The sequence below is a fragment of the Caretta caretta genome, chromosome 16 (assembly GCF_965140235.1).
Source record: "Caretta caretta isolate rCarCar2 chromosome 16, rCarCar1.hap1, whole genome shotgun sequence".
In the NCBI taxonomy this organism is placed as follows: domain Eukaryota; kingdom Metazoa; phylum Chordata; order Testudines; family Cheloniidae; genus Caretta; species Caretta caretta.
This window is the reverse complement of record NC_134221.1, coordinates 6,467,877-6,485,821: the sequence shown is the minus strand read 5'-3', so window position 1 is coordinate 6,485,821 and position 17,945 is coordinate 6,467,877. Positions and strand designations below refer to the sequence as shown.

At 42.1% G+C, this 17,945-nt stretch overlaps 1 protein-coding gene across 1 annotated transcript; it reads right to left on the bottom strand.

The window, feature by feature from the left end:
- Positions 1-931: 931 nt before the first annotated feature.
- LOC142069423 (ficolin-1-like) lies at positions 932-17,060 on the bottom strand. The gene is made up of 10 exons (XM_075120422.1): positions 16,979-17,060; positions 15,221-15,334; positions 14,824-14,877; positions 12,658-12,693; positions 11,717-11,761; positions 10,715-10,750; positions 9,785-9,912; positions 8,668-8,797; positions 7,929-8,063; positions 932-1,745 (listed from the first exon to the last, which is right to left on the bottom strand). The coding sequence occupies exons 1-10, from the start codon at positions 17,058-17,060 to the stop codon at positions 1,504-1,506; spliced, it is 1,002 nt and encodes a 333-aa protein (XP_074976523.1). The 3' UTR covers positions 932-1,503.
- Between the last annotated feature and the right edge of the window lie 885 nt (positions 17,061-17,945).

Sequence of the window (17,945 nt, the reverse complement as noted above, 5' to 3'; positions counted from 1 at the left end):
AATTCATCTCCTGTTACTCCCAGTCACAACAGCTACAGTTGAGTGTTCTTTCGCCTCAACTGAAGAGAATTTTGTGTTCTGAAAGAAGTCGCCGTCTGCCTGATCCTGTGAATGATCTAATGAGCATAGCAATTGAAGGAATGGAAGTATTGGACATATAAGAAGCCACCAAAGATAACGCATTGCATTCAAGATGTTCATTAACAGAGTTGTGCAAAATTATAACAAGAAACTAAGAAGGATGAAGATGTCGTGCTTCATAGAAGGATTGAGTAGCCAAATTTAATTTTTGTGATGATTTTAAAACAAGAGTTAAATCTATTTAAATGGTCATGAAACATTTTTCAGTTTTTACTATGGTGCCATAGAGCCACCTTCACCCTCACGGTCTCACCCCTCATCGGCCCTGACCCCTCCTCCCCCCCCCGTAAATTCGAACACCCCCCTAATTTCAATTCTTGGGAAAAACACTGGCAGAGGGAGATGGGGGGAAGGGGGTGGGACTTGGAGTCCAGTCAGCATTTGCTGACCTTGGTGACTGTTAAATCTTCCGCTGGGAATAATACCAGCATAAAGAGAGGAGATTATGGCCTGTTCTGCCTCACAAGGCGCCATGGGCTGGGCAATGGGACTTTCTAGTGCAGGGTTAGCCCGAGATCATCTCAGTGCTCTTCTATTTCCACCCTCACCCTATTTCGACATGACCCTTCTGCAGCCACAACGCTGCTGGCAGAGGTAGCTCCCCTCTCTTGTACTCCCCAGGGTAGCCAGGCAAATAATGTCCCCTTCTGCCCAGGGCACGCTCTGCCCACAATGTTCACAACGCAGGGCCAGAAACATTTGGGCTTTAATGCTATTGAACTGTCTTGTGTGTACAAACAAATCTGAGACGTGGAACTCATTGAGCAGCCCTTGCTTTATTGATAGAGGGGAAGGTTCTCCAGAGGCAGACGCAGCATCTGAGGGTAATGAGTCCCGAACACCACAGGAAGAATTGCATGGCAGTGGTAGGAGCTGTGGTGGTGCTTCTGGTAATGGAATCAAGAGACAGCAGAGCCATGCAGGAGAGGAGACATAACCTAGACAGAGCTGGCTGACATTTCTCAAATTATGAGCTCTTCTGTGGACAAACAGCTTTGGAAAAACATGAAAATTTTCATGAAATATCATTGATGTGGTTGTAATGTTTTGTGTGGCAGGAAAAAAATCATACTTTTTAATGCACAAAAGACAAAAGCAAAAATGGGTTAATTTAGAAACTTTTGAAATGAAAACAACTGAAAAAGTCAATTTTTTCCCCACTAAACTATTTTTATCTTTTTTTACCTGCTCTAGTCCTAGTGCACTGCGCCGGGTAAGTGTCTATGATGATGTCTGCCCCCTCGTGGCTGGTGCATAAAGAAAAGATCTTTAGTGTCATCTTCAGATTAATGTTTATTATGACAGGCCGATAACTGCTATATAAGAGCTCAGTATAATTATTACGGGTGCCTCCCTGATTGGCTACGTGGGCCTGATTTTCATCTCTGCCGTCTTGTAGGAGTACCTGTCCCCTTTGGATGACATCCAGTTCACCCCATAGCTTTCATGGGCTCCTTTCAGGTATAATCCGTTCAAGTTGGACCTATGACAATCCCTGTACCACCAGGCCCCTTTAGAGACTTCAGCACAGTTAGTTGAAGACCAGTCATTGTCACGGTCGTGAGTTGAAAACATCATGCCGTTTTGTGCCATTAAAGAATCCCCTGTGGAAACAATTGGCTTTATTTATTACATGTTTTTACAGAGACAAGGTGGGTGAGATAGTCTCTTCTTGTTTATTTTTTACATTTTTACAGCTCAGTTCCCACAGCCCAGCCTGGCGGTTCTGCAGTGGGGTTACAACATTTCTCCCTTCACCAACCAGCAGAAATCTCCCTGGAGTCAGGAGAGATATTGCATCAGCATCAAGAAAACGGTTGTATTAGGACAGAGGGTTCTACAAGATCCTTCAATCACCTTAAATGCCAACCAGCTAGAAGTAGTCCAAAAGGTTCAGCGATTTAAGTTCTACAGTGACCACCAACCTCTCACTGGATGAAGAACTAAATGTTTGCATTGGAAAGGCTGGCACCACCTTTAGCAGACTAACTAAAAGAGCATGGAACAACTCAAAGCTGACCATCAAGACCAAAATGCTAGTGTGCCAAGCTTGCGTCCTCAGCACTCTCGTGTGTGGTGGGCAAATTCAAAGAGCAAATTTACCAAGTGTGACAGCCCTGCTCAAGCGAAGATGACTGCAGTGGCTGGGCCATCTGTGTAGGTTGGAAGACGGACACATACCCAAGGAGAAGCGATACGGGGAGCTATCAGAGGGAACAAGAAGAACAGGATGTCCCAAGCTTCTCTACAAAGACACATGTAAGCAAGATATGAAGAAATTTGGAATTGATCCTGACCAATGGGAAATCTTGACAAGTGATCGTAACAAGTGATGCCATCGTCTCCCTCAGAGTGTCAAAGTCCGTGACAGGAGCTGGTTCCTACGGCTTGAAGAGAAAAGAGCCCACAGGAAGCAAGCAGTTCCCAACCAAGGGTATGTCTACACTACCCGCCGGATCGGCAGGCAGCGATTGATCCGGCGGTGATCGATTTATCGTGTCTAGTCAAGATGCGATAAATCGACCCCCCAGTACTCTCCCATCGACTCCTGTGCTGCAGCTCCACGAGACATGCAGGAGGAGTCAACAGGGGAGTGGCAGCAGTCAACTCACGGCGGTGAAGACACCACGGTAAGTCAATCTAAGTACATCGACTTCAGCTATGTTATTCAGGTAGCTGAAGTTGCATAACTTATATTGATATTATATTGACTTGCATAACTTATATTGAAGTCAATGGTAAATGGGACAAAATACAACATGGTTTTACAAAAGGTAGATCGTGCCAAACCAACCTGATCTCCTTCTTTGAGAGAGTAACAGATTTTTTAGATAAAGGAAACGCAGTGGATCTAATTTACTTAGATTTTAGTAAGGCGTTTGATACTGTGCCACATGGGGAATTATTAGTTAAATTGGATAAGATGAGCATCAATAGGAAAATTGAAAGGTGGATAGGGAATTGGTTAAAGGGGAGACTACAACGGGTCCTACTGAAAGGTGAACTGTCAAGTTGGAGGGAGGTTACCAGTGGAGTTCCTCAAGGATCAGTTTTGGGACCAATCTTATTTAATCTTTTTATTACTGACCTGGGCACAAAAAGTGGGAGTGTGCTAATAAAGTTTGCAGATGATACAAAGCTGGGAGGTATTGCTAATTTAGAGAAGGACAGGGATACCCTACAGGAGGATCTGGATGACCTTGTAAACTGGAGTAATAGGAATAGGATGAAATTTAATAGTGAGAAGTGTAAGGTCATGCATTTAGGGATTAATAACAAGAAATTTAGTTATAAGCTAGGGACACATCAACTAGAAGTAACGGAGGAGGAAAAGGACCTTGGAGTATTGGTTGATCATAGGATGACTATGAGCTGCCAATGTGATATGGCTGTGAAAAAAGCTAATGTCATCTTGGGATGCATCAGGAGAGGTATTTCCAGTAGGGATAAGGAGGTTTTAGTACCGTTATATAAGGCACTGGTGAGACCTCACCTGGAATACTGTGTGCAGTTCTGGTCTCCCATGTTTAAGAAGGATGAATTCAAACTGGAACAGGTACAGAGAAGGGCTACTGGGATGATCCGAGGAATGGAAAACTTGTCTTATGAAAGGAGACTCAGGGAGCTTGGCTTGTTTAGCCTAACTAAAAGAAGGTTGAGGGGAGATATGATTGCTCTCTATAAATATATCAGAGGGGTAAATATCAGAGAGGGAGAGGAATTATTTAAACTCAGTACCAATGTGGACACAAGAACAAATGGATATAAACTGGCCACTAGGAAATTTAGATTAGAAATTAGACGAAGGTTTCTAACCATCAGAGGAGTGAAGTTTTGGAATAGCCTTCCGAGGGAAGTAGTGGGGGCAAAAGATCTATCTTGCTTTAAGATTAAACTCGATAAGTTTATGGAGGAGATGGTATGATGGGATAACATGGTTTTGGTAATTAAATGTTCATGGTAAATAGGCCCAATGGCCTGTGATGGGTTTTTAGATGGGGTAAGATCCAAGTTACCCGGGAAAGAATTTTCTGTAGTATCTGGCTGATGAATCTTGCCCATATGCTCAGGGTTTAGCTGATCGCCATATTTGGGGTCGGGAAGGAATTTTCCTCCAGGGTAGATTGGAAGGCCCTGGAGGTTTTTCGCCTTCCTCTGTAGCATGGGGCATGGGTCACTTGCTGGAGGATTCTCTGCTCCTTGAGGTCTTCAAACTACAATTTGAGGACTTCAATAGCACAGATATAGGTGTGAGGTCTTTTTTAGGAGTGGTGGGTGAAATTCTGTGGCCTGCATTGTGCAGGAGGTCAGACTAGATGATCATAATGGTCCCTTCTGGCCTAAATATCTATGAATCTATGAATCTATGAATTGATCCCCTCCCCTAGTGTAGACCAGGGCTAATATAGATATATGTACAGCAACTGCCAAAGATCATGCAAATCTCAGATTGGACTATTCAGTCACATGAGAAATTGCAAACCATCTACATCAGAGGCTGCAATTCCCACTGTCTCTCGCAGATGAAAGGATGCCAAAAAATGATAGTCTGAGCTCAGTTACACCACTATAAACCCGGAGTAACTCATTGTAGTCAATGTGCTCAGTCCTTGGGTGTCCTGAAATCTGTTTGCACCATTGTGATGGTATAATGTGAGCCCAATGTGGTCCTAACACTAATAGCTTAGCCCGGAGCCTGCTGAGGATTCAGGATCATAGAATAGCAGAATCATAGAAATGTCGGGCTGGAAGGAACCTTGAGAAGTCATCTAGTGCAACCCCGTAGGCTGAGGCAGCCCCAAGTAAATCTAGACCATCCCTGAGAGGTGTCTGCCCAATCTGTTCTTTAAAACTTCCAGTGATGCGGATTTCACAACTGTGTTGGAAGCTTATTCCAGAGCTTACCTACCCTTATACTTAGAAATGTATATCTAATATCTAACTTAGATCTCCTTATCATAGATTAAGCCAGTCACTTCTTGTCCTACCTTCAGTGGACATAGAGAACAATTGATCACAGTCCTCTTTATAACAGCTTTTAATGTATTTAAAGATTGTTTCCAGATTCCCCCCCGCAGTCTTGTTTTCTCAAGACTACACATTACCAGTTTTTTAACGTTTCCTCACAGGTCAGTTTTTCTAAACCTTTTATCATTTTTGTTGCTCTCCTCTGAACTCTCTTCAATTTGTCCACATCTTTCCTAAGGTGAGGTGCCCAGAATTGGACACTGTTCTCTGGCTGAGGCCTCACCAGTGCTGAGGAGAGCAGGACAATTACCTACTGTTTCTTACATGCCACACTCTTGTAAATACAACCCAGAATGGTATTAACTTGTCGTGCAACTGCATCACATTGTTGTGCATTTGATTTGTCCTTCCTAAGTGAAAAGTGATTCACTTGTCTTTACTAAATTTTATCTTGTTGAATCTAGACCAATTCTTCAATTTGCCAGGGTCATTTTGCATTCTAATTCTGTCCTCCAAAGTCCTTGCAACCCCTCCCAGCTTGGTGCCATCTGCAAATTTTATAAGCATATCCTCCACTCAATTATCCAACTCATTAATGAAAATATTAACTTCTACCAGACCCAGGACTGACCGCTGCAAAACCCAATTAGAACCTCCCAGTTTGACAGCAAACCATTGATAACTACTCTTTGAGTACAGTCTTTCAAACAGTTATGCACCCACCTTACGGTAATTTCATCCAGACTGCATTTCCCTCGTTTGCATTTTGAGAATGCCACGTGGGATTTGGTCAAAAGTCTTACTAAAATCAAAATATATCATGTCTACTGCTTTCCCCTTATCCATTAAGCCAATAACCCTGTCAAAGAAGAAAATTAGGTTGGTTTGACATGATTTGTTTATGAGAAATCCATGGTGGTTATTGCTAATTAATCCAATTGTCCTCTAGGTGTTTACAAACTGATTGTTTAATAATTTGAGTGAGTGTCTTTCCAGGTGTCAAAGTTAGGCTGACTGGCCTACAGTTCCCTGGGTCCTGTTTGTTCCCCCTTTTAAAGATAGGTACTATGTTTGCCCTTCTCCAGTGCTCTGGGACATTGACACATCCTGCAGGAGTTCTCCAGAAAATTATTCATGGTTCTGAGATTGTTTCAGCTAGCTCCTTTAGTCCCTTAGCATGAGTTTAGCCAGGCCCTCCTGACTTGAATACATCTAACTTATCTAAATATTGTTTAACCTTTCCCCCGTATTTGGGCTTTCATTCCTTCCCCCTTGTTGTTAATAGTGTGTTAAGTATGTCATTACCAGTAACCTTTTTAGTGTAGATTGAAACACACTAGTCGTGAAACACCTCCGCCTTCTTGATGTCCTCAGTTATTAGCTCTCCATTCCTGCTAAGTAAGGAACTGCACGTTCTTTCATCTTTCTCTTGCTGCTAATATATGTTAAGAACCTCTTCTAATGGCTTTTTCTTTTCCTTCCTAGGTGTAACTTATTTTGTGCCTTAATCTTTCTGATTTTGTCCCTACATGGGTATGCTACTCTTTTGTACTTCTCCTTCGCACTTTGTCCATGTTTCCACTCCTTCCTTTCCTTAGAATAAAGACATCTGTGATTTCATGAACACTTTCACCCAAATTGTCTTCCACCTTCAGATTTTCTACCATTTCCTCCCTGTGGGTCAGAATTAAGTCTAAAATGGCTGGCACTCCCCTTTCTACCCCCCACCCTCCTGGTTACTTCCTCTACAAAATGGTGTCTGCAATACATTCCAAGGACTTGTAAGAAGTTTTGTGTTTTTTCTTTATTCCTTTTCCAACAAATGCCTGGGTAGTTAAAGTCCCCCATTACTATAGTACACCCATACCAAAAGGTCACTTCTATTTATTATCCATATTTTTTCTTTGCCCAGAGACAATTGGTCTGCCTCTCATCTACTCCTGCCGCAGAGAACAAGTGTATATATTCTTGCTGTATAATTCAACACCTTCTCCCTTTTTACCTTGCCTGTCCCTCCTAAACAAGCTATACCCCACTATACCAATATTCCAATAATGAGACTCATCCCACCAAGTTTCTGTGATGCCACTTAAGCAGTAAATTTACAATTATACTAATACTTCCAGTTTATTCCCCATCCGCCTTGTATTTACATATAGGTATCTGAGATGTTGAATATATTCCTCAACTGATTACCCACTTCTTTCTCCTCTGACCCTACATGTCCCCTCCCCCCAAAAATCTAGCCCTCTGTTAAGGCAGCCCCTTTTTATGCTTAGCTGTTGGCTTTTGTCCCCTGCCCCTTTTAAACCTACTTAAAAGCCCTTCTCCCTAGGGGGCTTGTGGATGTGCCTGAGCAATCCTGCAGTGGTGTGTAGCAGACTCTGCATGCCACAGAATATTCCTGTCTCTGGTATCCGTGAGTCTGGATGAATAGTTTGCCTGAAATGGGGCTTATCTACCCACCCAGTGACTTGTACCAATCCTGGTGTGCCTACTTAGTTTAATTCAGATATTTCTATGGGGCATTAAGATCTAACTTAGGAAAGCAACCAGCAGTAGCTGTGCCTACCTCTGCTCGTTATTTTGCTTTCAGTCCTTCACTAGGCAGGATATCCCTATTATACTATATGTTTTGTTGTCACTAGACCTTCTGTTTCTCCTCTAATAGTTCAGCAGGAGAATAACTGATGTTTCCTGACAGACATGACCTCCACAGATTACCTCGCCTTTTGCTTCTGCCATTGAATATTCTGCATCACTTTTACTTTACATTTTTCTATCTGCCACAAAGGGTAAAGAATGAGCTCAGAACATACCTGCAGTACCATTCACAAAGGGTCCAATGATCAGCCTGTATGTCTCAGTCTCCCCGGTAACTTTAAATGATGAGAATATAGCAAATTCATACTTGTTGTCAAAATCTCTGAGATCGACACGAAGCTCATTTGGACCTTTAGAAACAATTTGAAAGCAAAATGTTCAGCACCTTCCATTAGTGTTTATTACTGTTATTGAATGTTTTTATTGCAGAAGCCCCAAAAGGCTACACACACAAATCAGGCTCCCTTATGTTGGGACCATTATGATCATCTAGTTTGAATTCCCTGTATCACACACATCACAGAATTTTACCCTCTGGTTCTTGCATCAAGCCAATATCTTCCTATCGACTTTATCAATTCAATTTCCATCCACCAACCTGACCTCCCTATTAAAAACCTGCTCCATGTTATGCTTTGCGAAGGTAGTTCAGAATCGATGACCTCATCCAGGCTGTAGCATCCCTTATTGCTGTACTGTGGGCGAACCACCCGAGGACAAAACGCTGCTCCAGGAATCATAACTGGATCCAGCCCATCTACCACAGCATTACTGGTTTCAATAGCTCTGTGTGGCAGGACTGGGCTGTAAGGAACAGGAAGGGGTGTCTGCAGCGGAAGTGTTACCTCTACCGATAGTACAACTCTATACCCTGTATCCATGGCTAAAGTGTGGGAACAAAACTTGGTGGAGAAGGTTGCTGTAAGGAAAAGAATGAATCAGTGATGTCTTTACCAAGGGATGTCAGCAGGTGGATATTGTCATTCCCCAGCCAGAATTCTGACAGCTGGCTGCCAAAACCTCTTTTGTATGTATTCCAGTCACGGTAAAAATCCACAGAGCCATCCACCCGTCTCTGGAACACCTGCAGGGAAACAGGAGGTTCTCAGCTGGGAAATCCCACATTGTTTTCCATCCTACTAGAGCAGAAGACCAGAAACTCTGAGACTGTAAATCATTGGATGAGATTTAATGTGGTCAGATCTATTTCAGCCTCAGGTGACTATTGAAGAGGGAGGCTTGTCTCAGAGGATCCTATTAAATCTTGGCAGCAACAGCACTAGGTTAAAGGATCACATGGTCCGAAATCTACAGCACTGGACTGGCAATCAGGAGGCCTGAGATCTATACCCAGTTGTGCCACTTGAGAAAGTCACAGCACCTCTGTTTTCTGTCTGGTCCTTTGTCTGCCTTGTCTATGGAGACTGTGAGCTGCAAAGGACAGGGGCTGTCTCTCATTATGTGTGTTCAGCACCCAGTGCAATGGGACCCTGATCTTCATCGGATTCTCTGGACACGACTGGGATATAAATAAGCATAATAATAAATTGGAAGGTTTAAATGTGATGAGTATACAGGGTTCAAACCCCTCATCTCCTCAGTTCCTTAGAACACTCCTCCACTCATACTCAGAGGTTGCTAGAGCGACAGAGCAGCTAATGCGCTAGAATTGGAAGGAATTCTGGTTCCGGAGTCTGGGCAGCTATTGAGCAGGCTCTGAGAGCTGGGCAGAGAATAGCCAGGAAAAGGGAAACCTGTGTCAGAGCAGTGACAAATGTCCCCTCAGATGGGGTCTTTTAGACTCTAAAGCTCCAGGTTCCTTCTTTGAAACTCATTGTGTTCACAAGCAAGTTATTTCCACAACCAAGGACTAGGGAGGATTAGAAGGGCTCAGGAAGTCTCTGTGTTTTTATTTCAGCTAACCATGGCGAGGTAACAACTTCAGAGCTTCTGTCCTCATGCTTTTCTGCTAGCTGCAACCCACTGGCTAAGGGCCACCTCCCATTCTTGGGACAGAAAATTGTTGTTCAAGAAAAAACGTCCAATGAGCTTCATTATGCTCTGTTCTTACAATCCATCCTCCGCCATCTGTGTGCATGTCACACAGCACGGTCATGGCTTTACAGTCACTAGGGTAGATGGTGTACCAGCCGCTCATGTGGATTCCTCTAGCTAACAGCTCCTTGCAGTTCTTTGCTCCTGGTTGAAAGAGGAATTGAAATATGTAAATTGGTTGTATAACTCTCCTTGGAGCAGGGATTCATGGGCTGCTTTACATTGCACTGAAGGCCAGATCAATTGCAGAATCAGGTAACTCGAAAATAATCTTTGAGCCACCACCTCCTGTCCTCCCCACTGTACTGTTTGGGAATTGGGTAGTTTCTCTTTAAATAGAACTCAGAGGGACCACACACTATCTTTGGAAGCCTAACGCAGCAGTGTACATACCTAGCGAGGCTTTTCATACTCTCTGTAGTTAGCAAACTAAATGATTTAGACTCCAGTGTCCCAGTCTGGTTTGTATTAACTTTGTTTGTGAGAGGAAAAGATGCAACCACCTGCCTAACCCCATCTGTTCTGTGTGAGAACAGATCAACTTGAACAGAGGATTGGCTCAAAGCATCTTAAAAACTCATGGAAATTGAAATGTGCGTGAAGATTTGTACTCCAAGTGCCCATGCAGCATTTTGAAATCTCTCTGTGAGTCAGAAGGGCTCCCAGTTTTCATGTGATAACAGATACTCACAGGAATACTCACATCGAACAGTTTGCAAGTGAACCCATCGGCTGAAATGTATTTCCACAAAAGATTCACTGGCCAATTGCTAACAGCAAAACACCTTCATTTTAAAAGATGAAAGTCTCTTTGCTGATAGTTTGAGAACAGCAAATGGGGTAAATCACAGAAGAATTTTTTTGCAATTTGTCTGTCTCTAATGGGTTTTGATGTTTGGGTCTCTGGATGGAATGAGATGACATTTAGGGGTCGTAAGAAACTCACCTTTCTTACACTGTCTGTCTTCCAGGTTTTCTTCCACTGGTCATGAAAATAAACACAGTAGAAAGTGAAATGGAACCAGAAAATGTTCTACTGTCTTTTAAACTATGTAATTGGCCAACAGTGACAGCTGGGTTAGCAATGTACTCGTTATCTTGAAAATGCACTAGACAGGTTTTTAATTTTGAAAATCCAAGTGCTAATGGATTCACAAACGTCTCTGATCTGAGCCTTCCAGCCTGAACCATCAAGACAGCTCTCATTAGGTAGCTAATGCTATTTTATAACCCTCTCATGAGGCTCCTACTTGCAGGGTTAAGAGTTGGTTCTTAATAGACGAAGTTAATTGCTGGTCAGTTCATAGGAGCAATGCCCACAAAGTCAGGGGAGTTGCATGTGCTTACGCTAGCTGTGAACTTGACTCAATATTCTTTTTAAAAAAAAATTCCAAGTGACAATGGGAGAATAACCATTATATAAAGTACTAGTAGAAAAAGGGTCGTTCCTTTAACTAGACATGTAAATAGGATCCATTTCTTGTGATTCATACTCCCCACTCCTGGTATGTGGGAAATATAAGGAGGGGTAGGAGAAAGTAACCTTCTCTAGGATACACCTCCAGATCTACAGATTTCACTTACATTTCAGCTGTTCTCTCTCATACCAAAGGTCATCTGGCTAGTGTTGTTCCGGATGTTACAACAGATGGATGGCCACTTGTTTTTGTAGGCACAGCTATTTCTCTCTTTATAGATCCCAAATCTTACAGGAGGATCAGTGAGCTTGATATTGTGGACATGGTAACTATTCAAGATAAATATCCAATGAAGTGAGCTGTAGCTCACGAAAGCTTATGCTCAAATAAATTGGCTAGTCTCTAAGGTGCCACAAGAACTCCTTTTCTTTATTCAAGAAACAAGCTTCTTCAGCCTCTTAATTTTTACTGCTGCAAAAATAAAACTGATATGATGTGTTCAGTATAAAGGAGAGTGCAGAGGATCTCACCAGGTGTTCCAGGGGCTCCTGTAGCTCCCAGGGCTCCTTTATCTCCTAAAAAAAGAACTCAGAATAAAATCCTTGTTTTACCTGGAGGTCACCTCCATAATTCACCATCTCACTACAGCAATCACTTTGGTTTCATTGTGTGGAGGGGCTAGTTCAAGGCCTGTGTACCAGCTACACTCCGCATGATCTGTTAAAGTTGGTGTTTTGTGGGACTTAAGTGATGTATGTTGCCAACTCTCAGGATTTGGTCATGAGTCTCAAGATAATTATTGTTTTCCTTAAAGCCCCAGAACCTCGGGTCCAGTGGATGTGACATGATTTCAGCCTTCGGTCTTAAAGAAAAAGTAAGTTTCTAGCCCTCAAAGCTACGGCGAAAGCTTCAAAATGTGACCCCCGTGCTCCCTAAATACTCAAAAGCAGAAGGCAAATAAAAAGAACACCAGATTTATTATTTTTACATAATCTCATGATTCCAAAACCAGTCTCCGGATTTTTGATGAACCTAACTTTAAGTTTTTCAAAGATTTGGGGTTGGCAGAACTGCATTTATCTTATCTTGTCTTCTGCATTGGTTGAAATGAAATAGGCTTAGATTATGTCTACACTGCAGTTGAGATCTATTTCCTGTGACTGCATAGGACCTCATGACAGATCAGACATTACAATTAGAGCTGGGTGAAATTTTATTCACAATTTTGAAATGTTCCAACTCTTCATTTTGGAACAATGCTGTGTTTTGTCATTTGGCTATTAAACAAAAACAAAAAGGGGACATTTTTGTCTAACCAGAACCAGTTTCATTTCAGCTTTTTTGTTTGGCAAGGAGCTGAAAGGAAAAATTGTACAATGGGGGAATTGTTGCTCCCAATTCCTCTATCACCATGAATAGCACCAAAAAGTGCCCTGCTCTGCAGTGAGAAGAATCATCTGAAGTCTCTCACCTTTCACTCCAGGGCGGCCAGCAGGACCTCTTTCTCCTGATTGAACAAAAAATAAGAGAGCAAAGACTGATCAGAGATAGTGAGAGCTTGACAGTGGATCAGAACTGAAGTTCTGTTGCAACAATAAACCCTTTATTGTCAAATATAGAGTTGTCATAAATATAAAGGGAAGGGTAAACACGTTTAAATCCCTTCTGGCCAGAGGAAAAACCCTTTCACCTGCTAAGGGTTAAGGTGTCGCTGGCACCTGACCAAAATGACCAATGAGGAGACAAGATACTTTCAAAGCTGGGGGGGGGGAAGAAACAAAGGTTCTCTCTGTCTGTGTGAGGCTTTTGCCAGGAACAGAACAGGAATGCAGGTCAGAACTCCTGTAAAGGGCTAATAAGCAATTTAGCTAGATATGCCTTAGATTCTGTTTTGTTTAAATGGCTGATAAAATAAGCTGTGCTGAATGGAATGTAGATTCCTGTTTTTGTGTCTTTTTGTAACTTAAGGTTTTGCCTAGAGGGATTCTCTATGTTTTGAATCTGATTACCCTGTAAGGTATTTTCCATCCTGATTTTACAGAGGTGATTCTTTTACTTTTTCTTCAATTAAAATTCTTCTTTTCAGAACCTGATTGCTTTTTCAATGTTCTTAAGATCCAAGGGTTTGGGTCTGTGTTCACCGATGCAAATTGATGAGGATTTTTATCAAGCCTTCCCCAGGAAAGGGGGTGCAGCGTTTGGGAGGATTTTGGGGGGAAAGACATTTCCAAGCGGGCTCTTTCCCTGTTATATATTTGTTAGATGCTTGGTGGTGGCAGCAATAAAGTCCAGGGGCAAAAGGTAAAATAGTTTGTACCTTGGGGAAGTTTTAACCTAAGCTGGTAAAAATAAGCTTGGGGGGGTTTCATGCAGGTCCCCAGATCTGTACCCTAGAATTCAGAGTGGGGAAGGAACCTTGACAAGAGTAAAGGGAAGTTATGGTGGTTTTGGAGCCCACATATTATAGGAATTGATGTTTTATAACTAGGTGTTGTATCAACCAGGCAAGGTACTAACAAGCAAGCATGCTTTTACTATATTTTGAATTTGCTGATGTGGTGGTTTTTCATTAGTTTTCCTCTTGCAATTGTGTGTCTGCAGTGGTAGTGAACTTTTCCACAAAGGAGTCACAGCCTGGACTGCGGCTCCTGTATCCATGCTCATTATTTTGGCTTCAGCTGCAGCTGACTCAATCTGAGTAGCAATGGTTATTGCTTTTTCTAGTGTAAGTTGTGGTTCTAGAAGTAAGTGTTCTCTCACACGAAGCATGGTTGTTTTCTCAATGAGCTGGTCTCTAATCATCTCATCTGCCATATTCCCAAAGTCACAAATTACAATCACATTCCTCAGGGAAGCAATATACTGCATTATAATTTCCCCTCGTTTTTGCTCACGCTGGCGAAATCTGTAGCGATTAGCTGCTACATTCACTTTTGGCACCAAAAAAATTCTTTAATGCAGTGAGTGCTGTCTCATATTTATCATCTGCAAGGGGAAAAGTAAAGGAGTACTTGTGGCACCTTAGAGACTAACCAATTTATTTGAGCATAAGCTTTCCTTACTCCTTTCAAGTACTCCTTTTCTTTTTGTGAATACAGACTAACATGGCTGTTACTCTGAAAGGGGAAAGGTGTAAAATATACGCTGCCCTTCTGCTCCAAGGCAGTGGATTAGCAGAGCACGCTTTCTCACTTCAGAAATCTCTGTAGCACTGATTGCAATCAGATAAGTCCCAAACATATGGATCCAGGTAGTAAAAGCAACTGGAGGCTCACCTGGGCTTTGCAGAAAGGGTGCAGGTGGGTTCAGAGGCAGAAGATACATCCTCGTTGCCAAAATGTTGTATCAACCAGGCAAGGTACTAACAAGCTTCAACAGGACTTTATTTTCAAAGTGGAAACCTCTTTACCAAGCTGCTGTTGCACCCTCGGTAACTCTCTCCCAGCCTCTCAACTCCTTCCCCCTCCTTCCTGTTTCCTGTTCTTTCAGACTCCCAATAGCCAGTGCTCCCAATTCTAATAATTATAAGCAACTTCTAAACACCACACTAGGTCTAATTGATATTTGATTAAAAACGTATTTCCTATTCTCAGGTCACCTATAGGAAAACACAGTTCTCTGCCCTTTGTTACTTTACCTTTTGGGCCAGTTTTTCCCACCTTTCCGAGGATCCCTGGAGGTCCCCGTTCTCCTGCAAACACAGAAGACTGACTGAATGTTTTCCAGGGCACCGTAAATACTCAGTACATAATTACCACCTACCACCCCAAACTGGAATTACAGTAACCCATCCGTGTCAAAATTCAAATCCTGTATCTGCATCTGGCTCGCTGAGTCCCTGATCTCACATCAGGATCCCCTAGCATGGACTCTTGCATGGAGGCCTATGTGAGTCATATGAAGTCATGTGCCATGTGAGTTTCCTCATATCAGGGTTGAGGGGAATCTCCAAATTCCGAACATATTACAAAAGTAATTCCCATTTACATCAGCACCAGCCATGCCTGATTCCCATTCAGTGCCTGAGAACGTACCTTTCATTCCTGCATTTCCTGGTTCTCCTCTGGGCCCTGTGGCACCTGGAATTCCAGGGCTGCCTCGGAGAATGGAGAGTTTATCGATACTGTTGAAACCCACTAAGCTCACCTCTGGGGAAAGAAATGAACCCATAATCAATGATTGTTAGCTTCTCAGGATTGGAAACAATCTGCAGAAATCCAGAGGGATAAACCCAGCAAATAAAAGCCTAGATAGTTCCTTGATTTTCTCTTCTCTATTTGTGATAAATCCAACATTTTCTTCAGTTTTATGCATTTCAGAGACAATACCCTAATATTAAAAGTTGGGGGTTATTACTATTAGTCTTTGTTTTAAGTTATAGTGAAAACAAAAGTTAAAAAGATGTTATTAAATATTTGTATTTAAAAGAAATGACTTCAGACTTAATTTTGATGTACACATCCCTCTGCAATGTTTCCAACCCGACCATTGCAGCATTGTGTCAGTTCATGAGAATCTTTTAACGAAACTACCTACAGAGAAACAAAAGTGGACTGAAATACAGAGGAAAAACAAATACCTGCCACTTAGTGAAGAAATTGAGCAAAAGTAACATAATTTTAAAAACAGTTGTTCTTACAAGCTCAGGTAATACATTTTAAAGAACTAAATATGTTTTTAACCTAACAGTCCCCTCTCTATATTATACACATTGTGAGATTTAAAATTATTTATAGGGAAATCAGTGGAGAAAAATAGGGACATACCGGTCAACTCCATTGAGCTCTGTTGTTGTGAAAAATTTTGAGGTAAACAAAATGTGGACATGGGCAATATTACCTGTTATATAGGAACTCTACCTCCTAATCTAGAACATTTGGGCATAAATTGTACATAGTAAATGATTTTCAAAACGATCATGAACGTAAGGAGATGAACCATGAAGGCAGTACTGCTCTGAAATAATACATTAATTTATGCATAAGGTGGCAAAGCCTGTATTCAATCCTTCTTTAACAAAGCACCCATTTCCTTCAAAGAGACCATTTGCCTGAATGAGGTCTCCACAAATTTTACTAAATCTTGCATAAGGATCACAGGATTTCATGATGAACTAAATAAAACCTTCAAACGCTGCTGGATTCTCAACCCGAAGCAAAGAAATGAATGTGTTGACATGGAAAGAGTTGTATAGTGGATTTGCAGTGATATGTACACAACAGTTGCGATTTTACAAATAATCATCTTAATTTGGTAAAGGTGAATTTTATAAAGCAGAGGGATCTGAAATCACAGGCTCACTCTGAGCTTTGAAGATTGAGATTTTATTTTCCAGAATTTAGCTCATCTGCCTGTGTGGGTCAGTCAGTCGCCAGACTAGAAAGGCTTTGGCCCCAATATGCAAAGGAGATGGGAGCTTTAGACAGAGAGATTCCAGCAGCAACACAGGGAAGTTAGAAGATAGTAAATGAGCATGAGGGAGAAGAGGTCAAGTCAAATTTTAAAGAATCTCAATGAAGACAAGAGACAACATTTTCACAACATGGTCTGCGAAAACTGTCTGATTTCTGAACACCTCTAGTCTGTGTTGTACACTCCTGCAGTATAGATTAATTTTGACAAAGGAATTTTGAACAAAGAAGCTGTTCTTATTTTTTTAAAAGCCCCATGAACAATCAAAGCACTTTATAGACATGTAGGACAATGAACATTCCTAAACAGTTCCCAGTTCTCCAGGTTGTCAAGAACCACAGTATGAAACGCTGTTGGGAACAGGATGGTCTTTCACTCACCTGGGCAGGTGTCCTGAGCCTGACAAACCGTTGCTGCTAGACAGAGTAAAGAGAGGAGAGTTTTCAGAGCAGCTCTCCCCATGGCTAGTGCTGGTCTCTGCAATGGAAGCTCCACTTGTCTTCTCACCTTCTCCTCTCCTTTAGTATTTCAGTCCCTTTAAGCCTTTTATATGCAATAACGATAGAGCCTAGAGCAAATAAAGTTCTTTGCCTCTGGCATGTCAGCGCCTCCTTCCCACTCTCCACATTCCAGCAGTTTCCACAGATTTTTATGCTGCAGCGGTCACAACTGGAGCTGATTAAATGGCCTGATAGGAGACGTTCAATACTGGACTAGCAGCCGTTGCTTCCCCCGCACAGCAAATGCAGTATCGTGCAATGACGATTATTGAACAGAGCCAGTCTGAATCTTTCCTCACAAAGTTGATTCCTGTCAATGTGTCTTCTGAAATAGTAAAATAGGGTGCCAAATAATGAGCCCAAACTGACTTTCTCCATCCCTTCGAAGCCCCCTGTTGGCTTCAGTGGGAACCTTTGGGAGAACAAGGAGAGCAGGATTGGGTGGATTTACTCGCCAACTGCTCTGTTACTATTATGTGTGTGACAGTAGCCACAGGAGGCCTCGTGTCAGATTGGACCCCCCTGTGCTGAGTGCTGTGCAAACCCCCAGTAGGAGCCAGTCAGGGAAGGATCGGTTCCAAGACTAGAAGTGACCATCGTGATCATCTCGTCTGATCTCCTGTATAACACAGGCCATAGAACTTCCCCAAAATAATTCCTAGGGCAGAGCTTTTAGAAAAACTGTGATGTTGCACCCCATAACGCTTTATAGAAATATGCCATGTAATGTATCTTTGCAAAGGTTATGTTCTGCTGCATGTATTCAACCTATTCGTATGCATGTATCATTTTTATATCTGAAGTTATGAGCATTAGCTCTATGCTTGTATTTAAAGTGTTTGCTGTA

What these genes read in the sequence shown, in the direction of transcription:
- LOC142069423 (XM_075120422.1), bottom strand. Translation starts at nt 17,060, where the DNA reads ATGGGGAGAGCTGCTCTGAAAACTCTCCTCTCTTTACTCTGTCTAGCA. An exon ending in GGGAAAAACTGGCCCAAAAG is followed by an intron (nt 12,694 to 14,823) that starts GTAAAGTAACAA and finishes TTGTTCAATCAG; the next exon opens with GAGAAAGAGGTCCTGCTGGC. An exon ending in CTTTGTGAATGGTACTGCAG is followed by an intron (nt 1,746 to 7,928) that starts GTATGTTCTGAG and finishes TTGTTTCCACAG; the next exon opens with GGGATTCTTTAATGGCACAA.